This window comes from Leuresthes tenuis, unplaced genomic scaffold (assembly GCF_036924035.1).
Source record: "Leuresthes tenuis unplaced genomic scaffold, fLeuTen1.0.hap1 SCAF_16, whole genome shotgun sequence".
Lineage (NCBI taxonomy): Eukaryota > Metazoa > Chordata > Actinopteri > Atheriniformes > Atherinopsidae > Leuresthes > Leuresthes tenuis.
In genome coordinates, this window is record NW_027325370.1 from 31,482,339 (window position 1) to 31,507,041 (window position 24,703).

General features: G+C 45.2%; 1 protein-coding gene across 2 annotated transcripts in view; it reads right to left on the reverse strand.

Moving 5' to 3' along the window:
- cables2b (Cdk5 and Abl enzyme substrate 2b) overlaps window positions 1–24,703 on the reverse strand; it is a 54,311-nt gene that overhangs the window by 26,217 nt on the left and 3,391 nt on the right. For both annotated transcript variants that reach the window (XR_011907891.1, XM_072367481.1), the window contains exon 2: window positions 2,331–2,426. Coding sequence is in view for 1 of the 2 variants with exons in the window: in XM_072367481.1 (XP_072223582.1) it covers window positions 2,331–2,426 (96 nt within the window). In the remaining variant the exon portion in view is untranslated. The remainder of the gene's footprint in view (window positions 1–2,330; window positions 2,427–24,703) is intronic.

The window sequence follows — 24,703 nt, forward strand, 5'->3', positions numbered from 1 at the left end:
CTATCTCTACTCTGTCACCTCTGACAGAGTCGGACTAGTGGGTTCCTTCTATGTAGTTTATTGTTAGCTTTTTATAGAGCTGTTATATCTTCATTTGTAAGTCACTTTGGATAAAAGAGTCTGCTAAATGCAGAAACATAAAGTGCAAACTGCAGCCTGTTACAGAAAATTTGGAGCTCCAACACCTAATTTGCATAATGCTACTAAACCTCTTCAAACCAACTCATGAAACAGATTATGAGTTTGAATTCCATGCTGGTGCTGAGTGTGTGCACAAGCACACGTGCATGCTGCATATTCCCTGTCATGCATGGGAAAGTCGAGAGCAGGAAGTCACCAGGGAGCTGAGTGGAAACTGCAGAAGCATCCCGGCTCGCTTTATTAGGACACTTTTCCTTACACCGGGGGCACATTATTCCAGAAATACCTTCCAGGAAAACAGAAGGTTCACTTCCAATGAGCTGAAGCTGACCATCAGATGAAAAAATGGACATTCAGGGAAGTTTTGTACAGTTTTGAGAGGCCCAGAAGTGAGTGTAGAACTAAGTGAACCCCTGATCCAGCAGCTTGCGGCAGCAGCTTCAGCAGCAGTGAGCTGCAGTAATGGTTTCCTGTGTGATAAACTAAGTGAACCCCTGATCCAGCAGCTTCAGCAGCAGTGAGTGTAAAACTAAGTGAACCCCCGATCCAGCAGCTTCAGCAGCAGTGAGAATAAAACTAAGTGAACCCCTGATCCAGCAGCTTCAGCAGCAGTGACTGTAAAACTAAGTGAACCCCTGATCCAGTAGCTTGCAGCAGCAGCTTCAGCAGCAGTGAGTGTAAAACTAAGTGAACCCCTGATCCAGCAGCTTCAGCAGCAGTGAGTGTAAAACTAAGTGAACCCCTGATCCAGCAGCTTCAGAAGCTGCAGTAATGGTTTCCTGTGGGACGTTATCAGTCTCTCTCATGGTTGTGGAGGAATCTTGGCCCACTCTTCTCTCCAGCGTTGCTTCAGCTCATTGAGGTTTGCAGCATTGGCTTCTGCACAGCTCTCTTAACTACTACTTCTTCGACTAAATTCCGTCTACAAAAAAACACCCTCTGGTGACACTACGCAGTCACTTCAAACCAGTCTATGGAGAATGCTTCCCATTTGCCGTGTGCCTGGTGAATGGAAAGCTGGCGAATGAAAAACTACAACACCAAACTGGAAGCAGGAACTTGATTTGAGCAAGAAAACAGTATTTCGTGGTGACTTCAGGGTGAATCAAATACACCTTTCCATGACCCAAATGAGGATTCTGGATCTTAACAGCCAAATCTGAGAGTGGAGAGTCCTAACATCTTCGTGACATGACAGCCTCATTTCTGCGATGACAAGGTGGCCGAATGACTCAGCAGGATCTATTTTAAACTACCACCCCTCAGTCCACTATTGTCTGCTGGGTGGTTTTGTGTTTCCTTCATCCAGAGGTTTAATTTGTACACTGTGCAAAGGAGGATAAGAATAGAACACAACAGAGGAAGAGCTGAGCAGAACAGACTGATGCTGCCCAGGCTCCCTCAGCTGAGCTGAATGCTCGGTTCCCCTCCTGCTGTAGAGTAAAGGCTGCATTCTTGTGCATGTCAGCAGACCGTGTAAAGATTAATGGTAACAGAGACTGAGTCATAATACAATGAGTTATGACCTCAGGCACATGCAAACAAGGATCAATTTAGCTACATACAGCTAAAATATATGACTATGAATTTTATAAAATGAATGTGTCCTAAATAGGTTTTGAGAAGGTGTCCTGGTTGAACTTCATGTCAGCTCACTGTTGCTGGACAGCAGTGACTTACTGCTGAGAATGTAGCCCTGAGCAGGGTTAAAACCTCCCCTGAAGGCTCACAGCAGCGGGAATTCCGCAGTTCCAACTCATTTTCTTTGGACGACATGAGCAGGAGCCAGTGTTGACGGCACCAATGACAAAAAAAATGTAGTTCACAAAATTTTACAGAGAAATGCAAACGCAGTTACTGCAGCTACCGGAACAGCATGCGTAACTTCTGTTTCACAGCCTGAGCTGAGCCAGCTGTCCTGACCTTGTTGTTCTGGAACTTCAGACGCTGCTAACACCGGCTACACCTGGATGTCGACTTGGCTGGAGCAGTGGAACAATGTATGCTATTTTGAACGTTAAACTTTATTGTACCCAAGAGGGTACACACACACACAAAAACAATAAAAATAAGACAGATGAAACATAAATAAATGAAAAAATTGAACCAGTAAGCTCACAGCACAGCACTGGACTTTTTGGGATTGTTACATTACTGGCATTAAACAGAACAACGGGTGTGTGTCCCACCTGCTGCCTCTCGTGTCGTACTGTTTCATGTTTTTGACGAAGTGGATCTTCTTGGTGTGTCGAGGTCTGGGAGAACCGCCAGAGAGGTTACGAGTTCTGCAGACAGAAGCAGAGAGAATAAATATATATTAATGAGGGGTTTGGTTCTTACTTCAGTAAATCATCTGCAGGCACAGACTCTCTGAGTCACAAAATGAAGTCTGAAGTGAAAGAGACCACCTGGAGTGTTAGAAATAGTATTAAGAACACTACAATGAAGAACAAGTTAGGAAAGTTGAATACATTGTTATGATGAGAATGGCACTGCTCCAGGTGCAGACAGCGCTGCTCTTTCTTTGCATCTTCTTCTGTGAAAACCCAGATTTCAGAAACATTTTTCCGTGCTGGTTTGTTATGATACGGAACCATGGCAACAGGAAAGTTGTCAGAGCAGCTGACTGAGCTCTCCAAAGCTCAAGTAACGCCTGGAACAAAACCCCAAATCAAGATAAGCTGAAGAGGAGACGTCTGGGATGCAGAGCAGGAACAAAATGGAAGTTTAAACATTTCTTCCCTAATCATCATGGGAAGTGTGAGCTCAAAGTTATATAAAGTGAGTGACAGGAATATCAGGAAGACAACATTATTTTTTCTATATAACAGCTTTAAGACTATACGGGCAGACAGAGCTCTGCAGACAGAGCGGTAACAGCAAAGGAGGAGGATCACAGAGCTGGTTAATAACAGATGGGGGAATCCTGGACCTGGCTGCAGGAACAACTCTAACAGCTCTCTGCTCAGCTTCAAGACTATCCGGGCAGACAGAGAATGCAGACAGAGCGCTAACAGTAAAGGAGGAGGATCACAGAGCTGGTTAACAACAGATGGTGGAATCCTGGACCTGGCTGCAGGAACAACTCTAACAGCTCTCTGCTCAGCTTTAAGACTATCCGGGCAGACAGAGACTGCAGACAGAGCGCTAACAGTAAAGGAGGAGGATCACAGAGCTGGTTAACAACAGATGGTGGAATCCTGGACATGTCACTGAGAAGGAGCGTCTCTGCAGCTCAGATGTTGAACTGCTGGCTGTGAGTTTCTGTCCATGTTCTCTACTGAGAGAGTTCACCTGAGTTACCTGCTGACGCTGTGTGTGACATCATCAGCTGAGTTGTTGCTAAGCTACAGAAACAACAGCCCAACCCACTGATGGAGACCTCTGAAGGTTTCTACCTCTCTGCTACAAACATGTAGTTAAGCTGCTATAGGCTTAGACTGCTGGGGGACCTCATCTGTCACACCTTTCCTCACGTTGCTCTCTTTTTCCCCCTGTTTAATGTCTCAATTGATTTTATGTACATGTGACATTATTGTGGTTATTAACTTGTGTTTCCCTGTTCCAACAGGTATCCTTTGAATGGTGTTATGGTGTTTTTCCCCCCTCTTTTCCCTCTTTTCTGTCTTCTCAAACACCAGCTGGTCGAGGCGGATGGTCACCCTTCCTGAGTCTGGTTCTGCCAGAGGTTTCTTCGTGTTAAAAGGGAGTTGTTCCTTTCCACAGTCGCCACAGGCACGCTCAGGACGGTTGATTGGACTGAAGACAAGTTTCAGTGCAATCTGTTGGTTTCCTTAGCTATTTTTCTTCTAAATTGGGTCTGTATGTATGAATTGGATTCATTTTGAATTAAATTAATTGGATTCGATTGGAGCCCTGTGATGGACTGGCAACCTGTCCAGGGTGTACCCCGCCTTTCGCCCGATGACTGCTGGGATAGGCTCCGGCCCACCCGCTACCTGACCACGGATTGACGGTATAGAAAATGGATGGATGGATGGATTCGATTGGATTATGATTACAATGAAATGGACTCTAATTGGCTTGAATTGGACTGTGCCTTTGAAGTGTCTTGAGATGACACTTGCTGTGATTTGGATCTATATAAATACACTGAATTGAATTGAAAATACTTATAGAACAATGAGTCAGAAAGCAATAGCGATAGCTCAACACTTCTCTGTTTCATTTAGCTCAGTTATAACTGCAGGTGAAACCATTGCAGATCAAAGTTTCAACAGTGTGTATAATTAATAATCTATTGTTTATTTGACGTCCTGATCACCAGTTAAAATGTGCAGCAGTTACCACTTGCTCTATGATCAAAGTGATGTTACATGCTACTAAGTATAAACTACTCAGCTCTCGAAATGTTATAGAAAAGGACCAAAAGCAACCGAAAAGAGACATAATTTGCTCTAATTTATCACAGTTTCAGTTCGTACAAGATTAATGAAAAACATTGTGTGTGTGTGTGTGTGTGAGAGAAAGGGCCTTCGGTAACTACAGCACTAAGTACAAAATGTCATTGTTCATGCATTTCGCTGGTACGCTGTGACAGTAGGTTTGTGCTCTGAAGGTCACGTTGTGTTGCTGTGTTGATCTCATGGATTTAAACAACAGACCTCATCATGAAAGCAGGCCAAGGAGCTCAGCTCAATGACATCACAGTTACATAATGAAACTGACATCAGCATTAGCTTATCTCTGTCTCTCTCACACACGCACATACACACAAAGTGACTGATGCAGTCTTTATACCTGGATTTTCACATCCAGCGCATACATTTAACCATTACTGAGGTTTGACACCCTCTGTATTTTTACTAGGTTTTCCATGATCACAATACTGCAGTAATGCAAGAACTATGAAAGGCCAATGGTGACAATATTTGTCTCCATTTCAATTTGATGCAGTTAAAACGGCTGTTTTGCATACACCACTAAATTAAAATATATCTTTAACCAGTACCTGCCATTATCAGCATGCACATTCATGCTCTCAATGTGAGATGAAAGTTACAGTTAGTCTTCGCATATGAATTCAGTTTTATTAGTAAAATTGTCCTGTTTAAAGAATAAACATTCTCCCAGGAACTTCATATCCTTAACGGCAGGTTATGCTCAAGGCATTGATCATTACGGCAGAAACCTATGACATCAACACAGCGCACACTCTGCATCCTAACCAGTAGGTGTCACTACAGAGGTAATGACAGTGCCCTGAATTGGATTAAGCCGGAATAGAAGATGGAAAGTCTTTCGGTGATACTATAGATGCCTGTACAGATGGTCTAACAGACTCTTCTTATCTTTTAAAACACCAAATTTGGGAGGTGACTGACTGTCTGAAACAACAGCATCATGTAGTGTGACATTATATAGCCTATATATGTCGTATCGTTGGAGTCATTTAAGCCGTCCTTAAAAACTCATTTCTTCTGCTTGGCCTTTGGTCGTCCTGGTCCCGCTGGGAGCCAGACTTGATTTTTCCTGGTGATTCCAGTATTGTGTTATGTGTGATGGTTTTGCATACTGTTGCATTTATTTTACTGTTCTTACTTTATGGTACTTTTATTCTCATTTTATGATCTTTCATTTTTATGGTACTTTCATTAATATCTGTGTAAAGCACTTTGTTTAAATGTGCTATATAAATAAATGTGACCTTGACCTTTACCTATATATGCACATTTTCCTCTGCATTCCAGGTAATTTAACCCAGTCCTTTCTGGTGCTACATGGTGTCCACAGATGGCAATGATGTCACTTCAGGACTTATCAAAACTCACTTCTTGAAATGAGTCACAATCACAATCATTTCCGTTACATTTCAGCCAGATAACTAAAAACCTCATTATTAATCAAAAGCTCATGTTCCATCCATCCATCATCTGCCGCTTATCTGGGGGTCGGGTCGCGGGGGCAGCAGCTTGAGCAGAGAAACCCAGACGTCTCTGTCCCCGGCCACTTCCTCCAGCTCTTCCGGGGGGACCCCGAGGCGTTCCCAGGCCAGCCGAGAGACATAGTCTCTCCAACGTGTCCTGGGTCTCCCCCGGGGTCTCCTCACAGTGGGACGGGCACGGAACACCTCCCCAGGGAGGCGCCCAGGGGGCATCCTAACCAGATGCCCGAGCCACCTCATCTGACTCCTCTCAATGCGGAGGAGCAGCGGTTCTACTCCGAGCCCCTCCCGGATGACTGAGCTTCTCACCCTATCTCTAAGGGAGAGCCCAGACACCCTGCGGAGGAAACCCATTTCGGCCGCTTGTATTCGCGATGTTGTTCTTTCTACCCACAACTCGTGACCATAGGTGAGGATGGGAACGTAGATTGACCAGTAAGTAGAGAGCTTCGCCTTCTGGCTCAGCTCCCTCTTCACAACGACGGGTCGGTGCAGAGCCCGCAACACTGCAGACGCCGCACCGATCCGTCCGTCAATCTCCCGCTCCATTCGTCCCTCACTCGTGAACAAGACCCCGAGATACTTGAACTCCTTCACTTGGGGAAGGATCTCATTCCCGACCCGGAGAGAGCATTCCACCCTTTTCCGGCTGAGAACCATAGTCTCGGATTTGGAGGTGCTGATTCTCATCCCAGCCGCTTCACACTCGGCTGCGAATCGCTCCAGTGAGAGCTGAAGGTCACGGCCTGACGACGCTAACAGAACCACATCATCTGCAAAAAGCAGAGACCCGATTCTGAGGTCGCCAAATCGGACACCCTCAACGCCCTGGCTCCGCCTAGAAATTCTGTCCATAAAAGTTAGGAACAGAATCGGTGACAAAGGGCAGCCCTGACGGAGTCCAACTCTCACCGGAAACGTATCCGACTTACTGCCAGCAATGCGGACCAAACTCTGGCACCGGTCATACAGAGACCGAACGGCCCCTATCAAGGGGTCCGGCACTCCATATTCCCGGAGCACCTCCCACAGGACTGCACGAGGGACACGGTCGAACGCTTTCTCCAAGTCCACAAAACACATGTAGACTGGTTGGGCGAACTCCCATTCACCGTCCAGGATCCTGCCGAGGGTATAGAGCTGGTCCACTGTTCCACGGCCAGGACGAAAGCCACACTACATCTCCTGAATCCGAGGCTCGATTATCCGACGGATCCTCCTCTCCAATACCCCCGAATAGACCTTACCAGGGAGGCTGAGGAGTGTGATACCCCTATAGTTGGAACACACCCTCCGGTCCCCCTTTTTAAAGAGGGGGACCACCACCCCAATCTGCCAGTCCAGAGGCACTGTCCCCGATGTCCACGCGATGCTGCAGAGGCGTGTCAGCCAAGACAGCCCTACAACATCCAGAGCCTTGAGAAACTCAGGACGGACCTCATCCACCCCCGGGGCCTTGCCACTGAGGAGCTTTTTGACCACCTCGGCAACCTCAGCCCCAGAAATGGGAGGCCCCGTCTCCGAGCTCTCCGACTCTGCCTCTTCCGAGCACGTGTTGGTAGGATTGAGGAGTTCCTCGAAGTACTCCCCCCACCGACTCACAACATCCCTAGTTGAGGTCAGCAAAGCCCCGTCCCCACTGTAAACAGTGTTGACTGTGAGCCGCTTCCCCCCCCTGAGACGCCGGATGGTGGACCAGAATCTCTTCGAGGCCGTCCGGAAATCGTTCTCCATGGTCTCACCGAACTCCTCCCAGGCTTGAGTTTTTGCCTCAACCGCCGAAGCCGCGGCCCGTCTGGCTGCTTCCAGGGTCCCACTGGCGAAAAAGGCCCCCTGAGCTGTCACCTTATCGTGGTGGGGGAGTTTGCGTGCCCCAATGAGCCAGGCCCGGGAGTGGGGCCCGGCCGCGGGCGCCTGGTGGCCGGGCCTGTGCCCATGGGGCTCGGTCGGGCATAGCCCGAAATGATGACGTGGGTCCCCCTTCCGACGGGCTCACCACCCGTGGGAGGGGCCGAGGGGGTCGGGTGCTATGTGAGCTGGGTAGCAGCCTTGGCGGAGGCCTTGGCGGTCTGATCCTCGGCTACTGAAGCTAGCTCTTGGGACGTGGAATGTCACCTCTCTGTTGGGGAAGGAGCCGGAGCTGGTGCGCGAGGCTGAGCGGTTCCGGCTAGATATAGTCGGACTCACCTCGACGCACAGCTTGGGCTCTGGAACCAGTCCTCTTGAGAGGGGTTGGACTCTCTTCCACTCTGGAGTTGCCCGTGGTGAGAGGCGCAGAGCAGGTGTGGGCATACTTATTGCCCCCCGGCTGTGTGCCAGTACATTGGGGTTTACCCCAGTGAACGAGAGGGTAGCCTCCCTCCGCCTACGGGTGGGGGGACGAGTCCTGACTGTTGTTTGTGCCTATGTGCCAAACAGCAGTTCAGAGTACCCACCCTTTTTGGAGTCTCTGGGGGAGGCACTGGAGAATGCTCCTACCGGAGACTCCCTCGTTCTGCTGGGGGACTTCAATGCTCACGTGGGCAATGACAGTGAGACCTGGAGGGGTGTGATTGGGAGGAACGGCCCCCCCGATCTGAATCAGAGTGGTGTTATGTTGTTGGACTTCTGTGCCAGTCATGGACTGTCCATAACGAACACCATGTTCAGGCATAAGGGTGTCCATATGTGCACTTGGCACCAGGACACCCTTGGCCGCAGTTCGATGATCGACTTTGTGGTTGTATCATCGGACTTGCGGCCGTATGTCCTGGACACTCGGGTGAAGAGAGGGGCGGAGCTGTCAACTGATCACCACCTGGTGGTGAGTTGGCTCCGCTGGTGGGGGAGGATGCCGATCAGACCTGGCAGGCCCAAACGTATTGTGGGGGTCTGCTGGGAGCGTTTGTCAGAATCCCTCGTCAGAAGGAGCTTTAACTCCCACCTCCGGCAGAGCTTCAACCATATCCCGGGGGAGGTGGGGGACATTGAGCCCGAATGGGCCATGTTCCGTGACTCCATTGCCGAGGCAGCTGATGTCATATAATCACGGTAAGTTTCATAGCTCTGTTGTGTTCCTCCGTTTTTTGGAGAGTTTGGATTTGTAATGTTTCATAGTTCCTCCCCTAGTGGAGCGTTCTTTAAAGACCTTTCGTGCCGCCGTTAAAGGCGAGCTTTAAGTTAATAGTTAACGTTTCATAGTGCCTCGGTTTTTTTATGAGAGCGTCCTTGTTTAAATCCGCCTCAATAGGAGCGTGTGAGTTTATGTTGGTTATCGTTCATATCTTTTCTTTTTTCCTCCTGGCGTGGAGAGAACTTTTCTTTGATAACTTTCATAGCAGCAATCTCCCCAGCTACATTACTGAGGAGAGCGCTTTAGGGCTTTCACAGCCTTTTCCGTCTTTGCTTCTTCTTTGCTTTTGAATTGGGCGGCACGGTAGTGTGGTGGTTAGCACCATCACAGCGAGAGGGTTCCAGGTTCAATCCCTGCCTGGGGCCTCTCTGTCTCCCCATGTATGCGTGGGTTCTCTCCGGCCTCCTCCCACCATCCAGAAACATGCATGTTGGGTTAACTGGTGACTCTAAATTGTCCTTCAGAGTGAGTGTGTGACACGCGACCCGTCAGACGGATTGACAGTATAGAAAATGGATGGATGGATGGTTTTGAACTGACCCTGCATCTGTGTCTGGAGTTTGTGACAGATTTAAGTTTTCTGTAAATCATATTGATCCAATAAATACAGTGCAGGCAAAGGCTTTAGTAGAAACTTCATATGATACCCCCAAAATAATACTGGTGTGTCCAAAACCAAGCCACAGTACTTTGATAACAGTGAAGAGCCATTTGTGCTTGTCGTCTGTGTCTGATGGATATGTATGAAAACTAAGTATGGTATCTATATATGGTAGACAACTTTATTAACACAAGCACAATAACCAGAGCGCAGAAGTGACCCAGGTGGCAGTTAACAGGAAGGATGTCACCACTGCTGTGTGCAATACATCTTTTTACGTGTATGCCGTCATTTGCAAGCTTGAGACTGGAGATCCAAAACTTAGCTTTACATACGATACACATGCATTTAGTATGGCTTTATAATGTGATTAAATGTCCTCACTGACTGGTATGCAAATCAGGGCTCATCACTCACTTAAATAGGGTTGCATAAAAAGGCTTTTTTTTGCTTTGGGCAACATTTGAGTATGAATCACTTAGAATTGCAGGTGAAACAATGGCTCTTAAATAAATAACCTCTGTCACATGAAGCTGCAGCGCTGCAGTGAGATTTTTGTACTGAGGCCAGGTCAGAGAATGTTATCCAGAACTAAATATCACAGAGTCATCTGTGTGTCATGTGACTCAGACTCAGACAGTTTTATTGTCATTCAAAACCACAGCATAGTAGAATGAAATAGTTTGTCAGGTCTTGGTGAGCATTAAATATTAAGAAATATGAAAAAAAAATGTCATTACAAATATTAAATGTAAGTAACCTAAATAAATCTAAAGACAAGATTGCACAACACACGGCAGCAGCAGGGGTGAGCATTGCAAAAAAAAGTAGAATCTTTTTTTGCAGCAATTTGACAAAGTGACATGGCAAATTTTTTGTGTAATGTAGGGGGACGTAGAATGTCTAGAAGATGGGCGGAGCAGTTCAGCAGTCAGGGTAGAAGCCGTTTTTCAGTCTGGATGTCCTCGCTCGTATGCTGCGCAGCGTCCTTCCAGAAGGCATGCAGGGGAACAGTTTGTGTGCAGGATGAGTGGGATCATGGAGGATGGAGAGAGCTCCTTCCTTGCATCTGGTGTGTAGATATCACCGATAGGTGGCAAGCTGCAGCCGCTGGTCCTCTGTGCAGCTTTTACCACCCTCTGCAGCGCCTCCTTCTCTGCCACAGTGCAGCTGTCATACCACACAGTGAGGCAGGAGCTCTCCATAACACAGCTGTAGAAGGCCTTGAGGACAGAAGGATCCAATCCGGCCCTCTTCCTCAGGAAGTAGCCGTGGTGTTGGAGCGCCAGGTGAGGGAGTCGGTCAGATGCACCCCGAGGTACCCGACATAGGATACTGTCTCCACAGCTGTTCTGTTTATGTAAGGGGGGGGGGGGGGGGGGGGGGGGGGGTGGTCTTCTGGATACTGAGGGTGAGGTTGTTGTCCCCGCACCACCCTGTCAGCTCCTCCACCTCCTGCCTATACTCTGATTCATCTCCCTGGGTGATGCATCCGACCACTGCTGTGTCATCTGCAAACTTCACCACCAGGTTATTCTTGTAGTGGGCTCTGCAGTCAGATGCCATCAGTGTGAAGAGCAATGGTCTGAGCACACAGGCCTGTGGGGAGTCAGGATGGTGGTGGGAGATGTGCAGTTTATCATGACACTGCAGGTGAGGGAAGTCAGGACCCAGTTGCACAGAGATGAAGAGGTTCCTAGTTCTGTCAACTTGGACACCAGTTTCTGCGGGATGATGGCATTGAATGCAGAACTGAAGTCAAGAAACAGCAGCCTCACGTAGAAGTCCTTGTTCTCCAAGTGAGAAAGGGCCCGGTGGGTCACAGCAGCATGGCGTCGGCTGTAGACTGGTTTCACCTGTATGCATATTAGTGAGGGTCCTCTTTTCCCATGTCGATGGACTGTTTGAGGTCTTTCATTGGATACTAGATACTGCAGGGGTCTTTGGTATAGGGATGACGGTGGATGTCTTGAGGCATGTCGGAAGTCTGGTCTGGGACAACGAGGTGTTAAATATGTCTGCAAGGATTCCATCAGGCCCAGGTAGGATTCTGAAGGACAGCACAGTGTGTGTCATGTTTTTTTCCCTCTTCAAAAACGCTGACTGACATAAACATGTAAACGTGTTGCACAGAGTTCATTCTGTAACTCATCTCACATCCCAACACTGATGGTACAATTCAACATCTCACCCAGGCTCGTCAAAAATTAAATCTAACAGAAACAGTTTTAAAAAGAACACATTATACACATCCAAAACACTCGCAGCCAAAGCAGATTTGAACCACAAGCCCCTGGAGGGAAGCATGTCGGTTACACAACTGTGAACACTCACACTCTCTCTCTCTCTCTCTCTCACACACACACACACACGCGCACGCACGCACGCACGCACGCACCATCTGTTACTGTTTTTCTATGGTTGACCTGCTGATTCCACACCACATGGACTTTAAATCACTGCTGCTCACTGTCTGATTCATTAGTATGTGACGTGCGTCTGTGTGTTATGAAGTGATAACATCGGGGTAGTCAGAGGTTTTTCCCATCATTCATTCACATTGGATTTAAGGCTTTAAAGAGGAACTCCGGTATTTTTAAACCTAGACCTTATTTCTGGCATGAAATACATTTATCTACTTACCGAGAACAGTTTGATGAAAGTCGGCGTCCTTCGGAAGATATTTAGATAACTGGAGATCCATATAACGGAGTGAACGGGGCTTAGACGATGCAGCCTCTAAATAAGGCATTATCTGTCTTTATTTCACCAATACTTTAAGAAGAATGAATGAATGAATGAACGTGTACTATAGCTCTGTTAGCTCATAGCTGCTGTTATGTGGCTACTTGCAGCTATAGGAGAGCTAACGGAGGGAATTCTATATACACCTTTACTGGGACGACATCATCTACACGCATGGCTACAGCACAGCTCATTCACTCCGGTAAGAACGTCCATCTTACTCAAAGTCGTCGTTCACATTGTCAAAATCTGATAAATATCCTGCCATGTTGTACAAAACTATCAGCAGCAAACTCCGTGTGAAGTTAGCCGACTGTCACAGAGCACGGAGTAAATAAACTGTGGGGGGCGTGTGGATGAAGTGGTCCCAGTAGAGTGCCTGTGTAGAAATCCCTCCGTTAGATAATGCCTTATTTAGAGGCTGCATCGTCTTTGCCCCGTTCACTCCGTTATATGGATCGCGAGTTATCTAAATATCTTCCGAAGGACGCCGGCTTTCACCAAACTGTTCTCGGTGAGTAGATGAACGTATTTCAGGCCAGAAAAAAGGTCTAGATTTAAAAGTACCGGAGTTCCATTTTAATGGAATGTTTGGCCCTCTGCTGGTCATCCAACATCCTACAGATCTCATCAAAACATATCCAAACATTTCTTTCTGAATCTTCTGAGCAGCAGATTCCAAATGAAATTCCACTTTCATCTCACAACAGTCTGATACATTTTAAATTCCTGGCCAAATCTAGTTGATTAACAATGCAGTAAATTAAAAAGATGAATCAACACTAAAATCTTTGAGCAGTAGCAATAAGGTGCACTGAAAATGTGTCTTTCCATTTCCATTCAGTCGTTCTTTCATGAATAGATGACTATTTACAGCGAGCCGGATGTGTTTTCAGGAGCACGGTGCCATCCTCCTGCACATTCAGGCTCAGTAAAGACATACCCAATGAGCTGTCAGTAGGACAAGGTGGTGGGGAGAGTTTTGACTGGAGGTTCAAAATGAATGCATGAGTTTATCATCACTCATCAACAGCAGCAGTTTGGGCTCATTGGGTCAGTGCAGTATATAGGCAGAACCGAGCCCAGCAGAAATGGACCAACCACACCTGAAATCCCACCATACAGATGTGACATGATGGAAGTGTTTTGTTTCCATGGGAATGTCATTCAACAACACTCTGGAATGTTGTAGAACGTTTCCACTGTGTGGGAATGGATGATGATGGTGGCTGTTTTTTATCTTAAACACCCTCAATCTCCATATGACTGAAAGGTTTCTCAGCTAAAAACTGAATTAAACTCACCTGTGTGACCTTCTGACGCTGCGTGTCACATCTTCAGCTCAGATGTGTCCGAGCTACAACCCCCGCCGGTCCATTCCTGCTGATCCCTGAAGATCACAGCCATACCTCTATCTCTGTTACACTTCATCTAAAGTTTCATTCTATCCATCTGTAGCATTCCTTTAATGCTACAGCAACAGTAGCTTCCATTCACGATAAATGATAAAGTATTATTATATGGCCTGAAACAGCTCGCTGACCTTGTTTGCGCTACAAATCTGTTTTTACTTTTTTTAAAAAACCAAACCCAAGCGCTCATCAAGATATTATCTTAACAAACGCTGCTTTGCAAGGATGGTTTGGCCAAATATGGGAAGTACAGAAGTTGAATAAAAGTGCCCAAATCTGAAATCTACATCAGTCTTAATACGTGAGTGTTTATAAAACCCAAACATATCTCAATCTGTGACCTTAAAAGCCAAACAGCTCTTTTAACATGCCAAATAATGTGCAGTGCTATGAAAAGCACAGGAATGAAAGCAGTTATGTTCAAAATAGCAGTCACAGATAAGGATTGGATTTAATAACCTGCTGACACAGACCGTAGACACACAAACATCCTCATGAAGTTCTTCAGCAGGAGTGCGAGTGTGTACACCATCACAATAAACTGCGACTGCCACCATCACATAACAGCGCAGTCTGCAAAAACCCAGTTCCATGAGAACCAGCCGGCTTCATGTCTCTTAGATGTCGTGGAAACTTCCCCTTCTGTGGGAACGGAAAAATCCACTTTGATATTCCCTTGCTGCTGCCGCTGATATGATGATGATGAGTGGTGTTCACATAGAGACATTATGACCTGCATCTGGAGGGTCTTTGCTTTCACTTCTGTTACTATTCTTCATTTTTTGTTAAAACAACAGTCTATTTTTTAACTGGGAATGCTAAACGTACACACACACACACACACATAAATATATTTAAAAAACGGGTAAAGGATTCTCTTTTTCAGAGTAATAAATTTGATAGCTAGCAGCATAACAGCATAACAGGCAAGCTTATGGTTGCTCAGGAAGGCTTCATGAGTCCATACACCAAGTTTGGCAGAGATACGGCCTAACTTCCTGTTTGGTGTGTCAGCGCCAAGTTCGATTGGCTGCTACTATATAGTGCACTCAATGTATCCCACAATTCACCGCGAAATGAAGTGAACATCCGATGGTCACTAACCGGAGCAAGATATCCCATAATGCATTGCCAAAAATTCTCTGGGCTGCGCATATTGTGGCAGACGGATGTTAAATTAATATTTCAACTTTAGTTATAGAGATGGTTGCAGCTTTATCATTTGACGACGTCAACAAGAGCAACACGTCTTCTCCTTTCACTATCTCTCGCCTTTCTCCTCTGTATCATCATTAATTGAATTATTGTTAAAAGAAACACGACCAGATTGATAGAAGATGGCATTTCGATAGAGCTACCAGAGTTTTCTAGATAACGGTAAGTTGTTTTTTTCCCGGTGAATTGCTCGTAGTTCACCGTTGGATGACAGGCACGAGACAAATTCATGAGATGTGGAGCAGTACAACAGTCAAGAAGCCAGTTCATTCCATTGTTTATTTTTTTACAAATCTTAAAACAAGGCAATTTAAATGGCTTCCTACGTTCATTGGAAAAAAAAAAAAAAAGTTTAAAACGAACAGCATATAATTTAATATTCCAGTAGGTTACACTGTAACTTGCTGTTACTAAAGAGCCAAGAGAATAAAATATGAAAATATGCTTAAATAGAAAACAAAATACAAAAATAAAAATTGCATGACAGTAATCAAAAGCCTCTAATTTAACACAAAAACAACAGTAGTAAACGGACAAGATTGTGTGAGACGACATTAATGTGGTACGTTTTCATTGTGTGACAGTAATGATGTAATCGCCGGCGCCGAGAGTAGTCCGAAAGTGTCCGAAATATTTTTCTGTTAAGCTCACTATATAGTGCACTACATTTATTTCCCTATGTAGGGAGTAGGGAGTAGGGGATGAGTGAGTGATTTTGGACACAGCCACAGTCTCATGACCACTTCTTTGAGAGGCCCAATAATTTTGGTGACCTTTGACCTTTGGGGGTCGCTATATGTAGATAAAATGCATTTTTGCTCATATCTTCATATTGCTTTGGACTTTAACCTTAATTCCAGTATTGACTGATACTCTCAGACATCCCATAACATTTGGTAAAGGATTGTACGATTCATCCATACAAATCTGGTGGCCATGATGAACTTGATGAAACAAGCTATGAGTCCTAAGTTATACTGCTGAATGCACTTCAAACTTTGATGTGTTGGTGGTGCCAGAGAGTTCACTGTACGGGAATATTAATTCTTGATGTTGACCATGGCACTGTCCTGATAACATGTGCCAAGTTTCAAAACTTGTCACCATTGCGTTCCAGGGGCTGCCATAGATTTCAATTGCAGTGGAAAGTAGATCAATAATAGGAAAAGCTACTAACGCAATGGGTGCCTCTGCAGCTATGCTGATAGGCCCCCAATAAATAAATGAATAAATAAATTTGAGAAAAACATGTCAGCAGTCACTGTTAAAAAGCCTTATAGCTGTAGGGACAAAGGACCTCCTGAACCTCTCAGTCCTGCAGCGCAGTGAGATGAGCTGCTCCTCTGCCCTGTAAGGATGCTGTGGAGAGGATGTCTATTATTCTCCAAAACAGAATATAATTTCTTCCTCATCCTGTGTCTTATAAGTTATTAAAAGATCATCCGGTTCAGCAGGCTGTAAACCAGCTTCTGAAGCCACTCAAACAGTTTGGTTTGTTTCACTTCTACTGTCACTTCATTCCTTATGGTAGATGCTGTACAGTACCGCGCTACAGTGAGCAGGACAACCATGTGACCCTCATCCAGAATGTTCCCTGCACATCTACATTTCAAGTTCCCACAATCGTCATGTCCCTGAGAAATAAAAAGAAAGAAATACTAAGACTCAAATCAGGGTTGAAATGCAGGTAAATCACGATTGTTAGAGGAAAGACATTCATAAAAGAAAAGCTGTCTTTATTTAAATGTGTGAAGTGAAATTCTTCAACCTGATTAAATGTGACAGGAAACTGCAGCTGGGGGTCCAGAACCAGGTGGAGGGGACGTGGTGATGGATTTATCTGAGTTACAGCAGACAGATTAGACAGCAGACTAATAATAGCTGGTGTTAGTATATCTTAAAATAACCCAGCGCTGTGTCAGGACACTGTATCCTGGAAATAACAGAAAAATAATGATAGTTGGATATTTTTTACTCTGCGTTTTTTTAGGCTGATATCAACATTCATTCATCTTTTTCTTTTTCAACTTCCTGTTTTGGATTCTTACTTTTTTCCCCCTTCCGGACCATTTCCACTGCACTTGCGTTGTTTACTGATTGAAAAGATAACGTGAGAACCGATTAAACTGGGATCCCTGCTCATTTCTGTAATCTAACTGCACGTCTTTGCCACTGAGCTTCTGTTACTGCAGATCCTGCTTAAACTGCTTGTTGATGTGCAGACAGAAAGCTGATGTGTCTTCAGGAGCCAAATCCATTTCCTCGTCCTACATCTGTCTCTATGTGTATTAATCTGAATCGCTTAGTTGAAATTCTTGCATTTTTTCTCCTCATGCCTTTATCTCTTACGTCTGTGCCCTAAGTTACAGACCAACAGGACCATCTGTCACAGCACTACAAAAGAAGCATCCAATTATCCAGGAAGCCTGAAAAAAGCTGTAATTTTCTCATCTAAACCAGGACCACTTTAACTCCTCTCTGCTTATACGGCCTTCATCTCTCCCTTCTCTGTATCGCTCCGTAGATACGTGCTCCCAAAAAATAGCAAACATTTTTTACTGCCAACACGAGCGTCCCTCAGCCTCAAGAGAAACTGATGAATTAAGTGTACAATAACAGAGCCTACATCCCAAAGATGATGCCAAACTGCATTTAAGTCCTTCCATGACCGGGAAATTTCCAGGCTAATCCATCCTGCTACTGATTTTCCTGCCGTGTACCATGAGGATGAAAACTGTTTGCTGCCATTGCATCTTGATGAGTTGACAGCTGTTTTCTCCTCACATACACGACAGATTCCACTGATCAGAGGTTTTAAAGCATGTTTATTGCCAGCTTATTCATTATTTCATTAATCAGGTACACCGTAACAGAGTTGTCCTTCATTTCCTCTGTCTGTGTACGCCTGATGTAAAACTATGGTTTGTTTTCAGATTTTAAGTACAGATGTACCAACACTGACTCTTTAAAGGACTCATAAACCAGAGACCATCATGTTCCATGTCACAAACACAGTTATGCTCCATGCATTTCACAGGGTAAAAAAGCCTATCATCTTACATGTTTGGATCTCTAAAACTCACTCTTCCCTCGGGTTGGGTATCAATCAAAATATTTCGATACCAGTACCAACACCGATACCTTCACTTCAATACCGGTTCCTGAGCGATACTTTCTTCGATACCAGTTTTATAATATAAATTCTAACAAAATGGAAATGACTTTAGACATAACAGTACAAATCTTCAGTTTTATTTGTCAGCTCAGTATTTTTCCAATCCAAGCAGTTTTCTTACAGAACAAATTAACAACGAATCATTTCCAGAGCAAAACAGTTGCAAACAGGTGACAGGTTGGTGTCTAACACTATCCTACATACTGAGGATACTTTGCACTGAGCGTTTTTTCCTCAGAAACATCAACATGTCTGCTTTCTGCACGTATTAAGTTGCAGTAACATTGAGATTACTGCCGCATTTCGATTACCTGTTAAAATCCCACACACTGCGCCGTCCTTGGTGCTCTCAGATGAAGCCTGTGGTGGAGATTTTGAATTATGTCGCCTGGGCTCTGTGGCGTCCACAGGCTGACTTGAATGCTGAGAGGAGTATGGTTGCGGTCCGACCTTCTTGCAGTCAAACACGGAGCAATTTTCTGCTCTTTAATTGATTTTGTGCACGGTCAAATACTTAATTAAATTAGTCGTGTTGCTGGTGTAATGGAGTTAAGGTGTAGTGTGACTCCACTTGCCATAAAAAAGACTCATCACACAACACAAACCTATTAGTCCTATGGTACCTGAATGCAGCACCCCTGTGGGTTAGGGTCGTGCATCCCGGGGGAGAGCAGCAGTCGGACCTGGCTGTCTCCCTGGTAGGTGCACGAGTATGAGCTCCACTTTTGTTTTATATGCTCGTGCTGCATGTTGTTAGCTAACTTGCACTTTCTTTTCATTTTTTTCAGATGTTTATTGTGTGTGTGAGGGAACTGTGACTGACTGTATTAATCTTCTACCAGATGTCCAAAATAAACGGCAAGTTGCCAACAGTGAAGGCCTTTTTCTGTGAAGTACACAATGCAACGAGAGAGTAAAAAAAAACGCTTCACTGGGCTTAGCGGCGATGACTTTTTGGCATATTGCATTGCGCAGTCTAGAGCCAAGCTTTAGACCGCGGTGGCATTTTTTAAACCGGTTGGATGAGTGACGCACGCACGCACGCACGCACGCACGCGCACACACACACACACACACACACACACACACACACACACAGTTCCCAACACAGATACACTGTGGGCGTAACCACATTTTCAACATTTTGTTGTCCTTTCCTGCATGCGGCAAAGTGTAACGTTCATACGGCCAATCGAGGGCAGCATGATCAGTTCTTGATCACGTGATTAATCTCTGGGTACCGAAACTTGGCACCGAAAGACGAGGCACGTTTTGATACTCGGTACTACCGAAGCATTTCAGTCGGTGCCTTAAAAGTACCTACTCACCTACTAGGTACCCAGCCCTACTCCGAGCATCTTCTTTGTTCCCAACATGACTTCATCCTGTTGACTTATTGGTGGCCGGTCCTGGACTTTACCGCTTACTGTCAGAGAAGAACTTTCTGGTTTGAATCTACTGAGAACAATAGGCTCCAGATCCAGAACATGAGGGGATTAACAAGCCCATCTGCCAGCAGGGTGCTGTCCCACTCTCTCTTCCTCCAGCACTCGCATAAAAGCTTTCAACCAGTGTGGACAACATTTCTGTCCCCATGTTTACAGGAAGCCTCCATAAGTTAATGTGTGTTGGGGGGGATAAATAAATAATTTCATGCATTTTGCTGTGCACAAATGTTTGGTTTTTGGCTTGGTTGTAGCTAAAGTTAGGCAGGCACAGATCAGCAGCTGCTTGTTTCTGAGCCCGTTGGTCTGTAGAGGACCTCTGCCTAAGCTCTCAGAGTTTGAAGTCAACATGGATGGAGCAGCAACTATTTCAGCAGGAAATACAAGCATTTGAATGCACTTCCACTCTAACAAAAAGTAGGATGTGAATCGTTTAATATGCAAGGTTTGCAAAAGTAAAGTGAAGTACTTCAGGAACAACACAAATATCTTGGCTCATATCATGTGCCAACACAGAGTTGGAAGGAGTTGAAGAAATGAACAGGAAAAAAAACAACATCCATCACCTGGTTCATCTCCAGACTTGGAGCCAAAGTATGTCTAACCATCAGGCTTCAACAAAGCTACAATTCAACCGTCCAAAGAAACAGAGCTCAAAGTTAACGAAGCCTTAGTTCAACGTACAGTCACTGCTAAAGGAGAACAGCTGCATATATGCGCCAAAGCTAAGCAGACACTGCAGCTTTGGAGGCAAAGGTCTCACACACACACAGTCTTAAGAGTACCTTTGTAGGTTTGACCTTCATTTCAGGTCGGGTGCCAAAACACACAAACAACGCTCATACACAGAATTATGGTCTACTTAGAATCTGCCATTAACCCAACATGTGGACAGTGCAAAGAAGCCGTCGTAGAACAGACACAGAGAGAACACAGGACCGTTAAGGTCGAAGCCAGGTTTAGAACAGCTATTCTGAAAGCATTGTATCAACAGGGTTTTTGTTCCAACTTAACTTCTTCACATGAATTTGTGAAAAAGGACACAGCTGCTGGTAGGGATGGGAATCGGAAAAAAAAAAAGTTCTTGTTGAGAACCGGTTCCCAGTGTTTCAATTCCTTGGAATCGTTTTCCAAGTTTGCAAACGATTCCCTTATCGATTCCAGTAGGTGCTAATGACGTCACCATGCAACATGCGTGGCGAGTTCAGTGCAGCCAGCAGTAAACATGGCGCCCAAGCTCGAAAGTACAAACGCTCGAAAGTTTGGTTACACGTCACTAAAAAAGACCACAACAGGGCAACTTGCAATACTTGCAAAGTGGATATTTCATCAAAGGGAGAAAATACTACCAATCTGCAGAAACATTTGAGCACACAGCATCCAATAACTATTAATGAATGTCGCATTTTTTCGATTCGCTCCGGACTAACGTTTGTGACTCTCAACCCAGCAGCAGCAGCAACGTTAGCATGTCCTCGGCTAATACTGCAGGTAACTAACCAACTAACAAACCCTGCCTATCACCATTTGCCTCATTGTAAAACCTTCTATTGGTAACGTTAAATTAATGCCTTCTCATGCATTACATTTAGATGAGCATCACGAGAGCCAAAGTCAGAGGCTAGCAGTACTACCTCCAGTTCACATCTTCTCCTTTCACTCTAGCTTCTCCTTTCACCAAAGCAGGGAAGAGTAAAATGACCCAGGCCAGGATAGACGAATGTCACAGAGCCGTGACTAAGTTTGTGGTAAAAGGCTTGCACCCATTAAGTGAATGTGTTCAATTGTATGCTAAGTCATAGAATGTCAAAGTTGCATGTTTTCCTCGAAGTTAACCAGATGTTTCACTCAGTCGACCTGTTTGTTGTCCTTTTTTCGACCAAATGAGAATCGATAAGGGAACAGATAAAGAACCGAATCGTTAAGCAGAATCGAAAATGAAATTGGAATCGTAAAAATCTTATCAATTCCCATCCCTACACAATGAGTGAATGAAAAAAGGCAGTTTTTGGCATTATACCTGCTGTGGTCACTGTATTGTAAGGGTTAGGGTCGACTCACAGGAAGCTCAGCTGTACATCACATGTGCACATATCTATTTGTGTAGACAGCAGGCAGATGGTTGGTGACAAGGGAATAACTGAATACTACTTTATTATTCCCAGAAAACTTCCACTGTCACTGCTTTGAAAAATGTCCCATCAACATAAAAGTGTGTGTGTGTGTGTGTGTGCACTTATCTCATGGAAACACAGAGAGAGCCTCTTTTACAAAGTGTTCCAGAAAGAGGAGTGTGTTAGCACCAATACTTAAATCCATATTCAGCACTGAACACCTGATTAAATTTGCATGAGGAACACAACATCTTTAATGACCTATAATGACCTTTATCACTGCTGTGACATCATGCGACCAGCTTCCCCAAAACACTCTGACCTAACTCCAGCTCAATCTTAGCATTTTGCTGTTTTGCTCTTCTTCCCATCAATGGGTAACCAATTGTGCCAAATTCACTGCCCTCAAGTGCATTCTGGGACTGAACTGATCATTGTTTTCATTATTGATCGTCATATTATCTGGGATTATAAAGGGCTATAAAGCAGCAGTGGAGCTGGTCGCAGTTTGACGTCATGTAATGATGTAAGCTGAAGAAAGGTAGTGAATACCCTTATCAGGCTGCAGTTTGAAGAGGACAGGCATCTGCAAACTGGAGATACTGAGAAGGCCGAGTGTGTCTGTGGGAGGAGTCCACCAAGCTGATGACGAGGATGCATCTCTGCACAGAGCAAAGAGGGTTCAAATTTTTCCTCAGGAAATGGCCAGCAAACAGTTCAGATTGACGGAGGAAACTGAGAAAAAGAGAGATGGAACCCGAAGCCGAACCCCGGAAGTCCTCAAAGAAACGACAGGGAAGCTGAAACTTTCCAGTTCACAGTTCCAGAATTTGTTTCCTTTACTTCATTTGAATCCTTTCAAATAAAATTTCTTCAACTCATATCTGTGTTTTGTTTTGCTTTTCTTAAACAAAATCTAAAAAAAAATCGGAATGAACATCCTGACTGTCGGTTATAGGTCACACATAACATGCTGACTGCACTTCAGCTTCACTTTTTATTGCACATCAGTCCTCAACATTTCCTGTCTTCCTCTACTGTAACCGAATAAAATGAGTAAATATATCGTGGAGTGGCGATAGAGTGAGTTTAGGGAACAACAGTAAAAGGCTTTTACAGATGTGGTTTTGGATAGAGCTCAAACTAACCTAACAAGTTATGTGTCAGTTTGGGCACTGACCTTTTTTGGATTAGGCCAGTTGCTGGCTTGGCTTATCAAAATATGGTTTGTTTAGAACATGTATCGTATGTCAGTGTTGCCAATAATCATGTCAAATAGAGACAGAGCACAGCAACCGCCCGTATGTGGCCAACCAGAAGCCACTGATGGATGAAAGAAAGGAGAAGCTTCTCATGATCCAACTGGCAGCGGACATGAACATATCCAACGTTCCGCATGAAAACCTACTCATTGCTCACCTCAGCCCACAGCCAGCTCCTGTTGGCTGTCCCCAAAGCCAGCTAAAGACCAGAGGTGATAGAGCCTTTTCTGTGGCAGCCCCCAGACTGTGGAATGACCTCCCTTTGTCTGTCAGGTCCTCTCACTCTTTAGGTCAGTTCAAATCCACACTGAAAACATCTCTTTTCTCTGGTTTTCAACACAAACTAAAAAATGGAGTTTACCTTGGCTTGCTACTTTTATTGTTATTTTAATATTTTTATCTGCGATGCAGTTATTCTTATTGATGACTTTCTCAATATGTGATGCAGTTGCTATTGTGAAGCACTTTGGTCAGCTGAAGTTGTTTTAATGTGCTACATAAATACATTTTCAATTAGAATTTGCTGAATCTGATAAGTTTACTGCTTCAGGCAACAAAGCAGCACACCAACATTCAGCTCTGGTGTGTGTCAGGCAGGAGGTGCTACAGTCTACACTCGGTCTAGTTTCTGAGTGCATCCATCCATCATCTGCCGCTTCTCCGGGGGTCGGGTCGCGGGGGCAGCAGCTTTGACAGAGAAACCCAGACGTCCCTGTCCCCGGCCACTTCCTTCAGCTCTTCCGGGGGGACCCCGAGGCTTTCCCAGGCCAGCCGAGAGACATAGTCTCTCCAACGTGTCCTGGGTCTTCCCCGGGGTCTCCTCCCAGTGGGACGGGCCCGGAACACCTCACCAGGGAGGCGTCCAGAGGGCATCCTAACCAGATGCCCGAGCCACCTCATCTGACTCCTCTCAATGCGGAGGAGCAGCGGTTCTACTCCGAGCCCCTCCCGGATGACTGAGCTTCTCACCCCATTTCTAAGGGAGAGCCCAGACACCCTGCGGAGGAAACCCATTTCGGCCGCTTGGATCTACAATTGTGTTCTTTCAGTCACCACCAGCCTTTCTCCATGGCCTCACCAAACTCCTTCCACGCCTGAGTTTTTGCCTCCGCAACTGCCGAGGCTGTGTTCTGCTTGGCCCGTCGATACCCATCAGCTTATTCCACAGTCCCCCTGGCCAAAAAGGCCTGATAGGACTCCTTCTTCAGCTTGACAGCTTCCTTCACCGCCGGTGTCCACCAACAGGAAGAATCTTCCTCACACATTGGAGTAAGTCATGGAGTTCCTCAGGGTTCTGTGCTTGGACCAATTCTTTTTACTTTGTACATTAGGTAACATTATTAGACAGCATGGTATAAATTTCCATTGTTATGCAGATGATACTCAGCTGTACTTATCTATGAAACCAGATGAAACCAATAGGTTGGTCAGACTACAAGCCTGTCTTAAAGACATAAAGACCTGGATGACTCAGAACTGTCTGCTTTTAAATTCAGACAAAACTCAAGTTGTTCTCTTCGGACCTGAGCGCTTCAGGGAGAAATCGTCTAGTTATATAGTTACTCTAGATGGTATT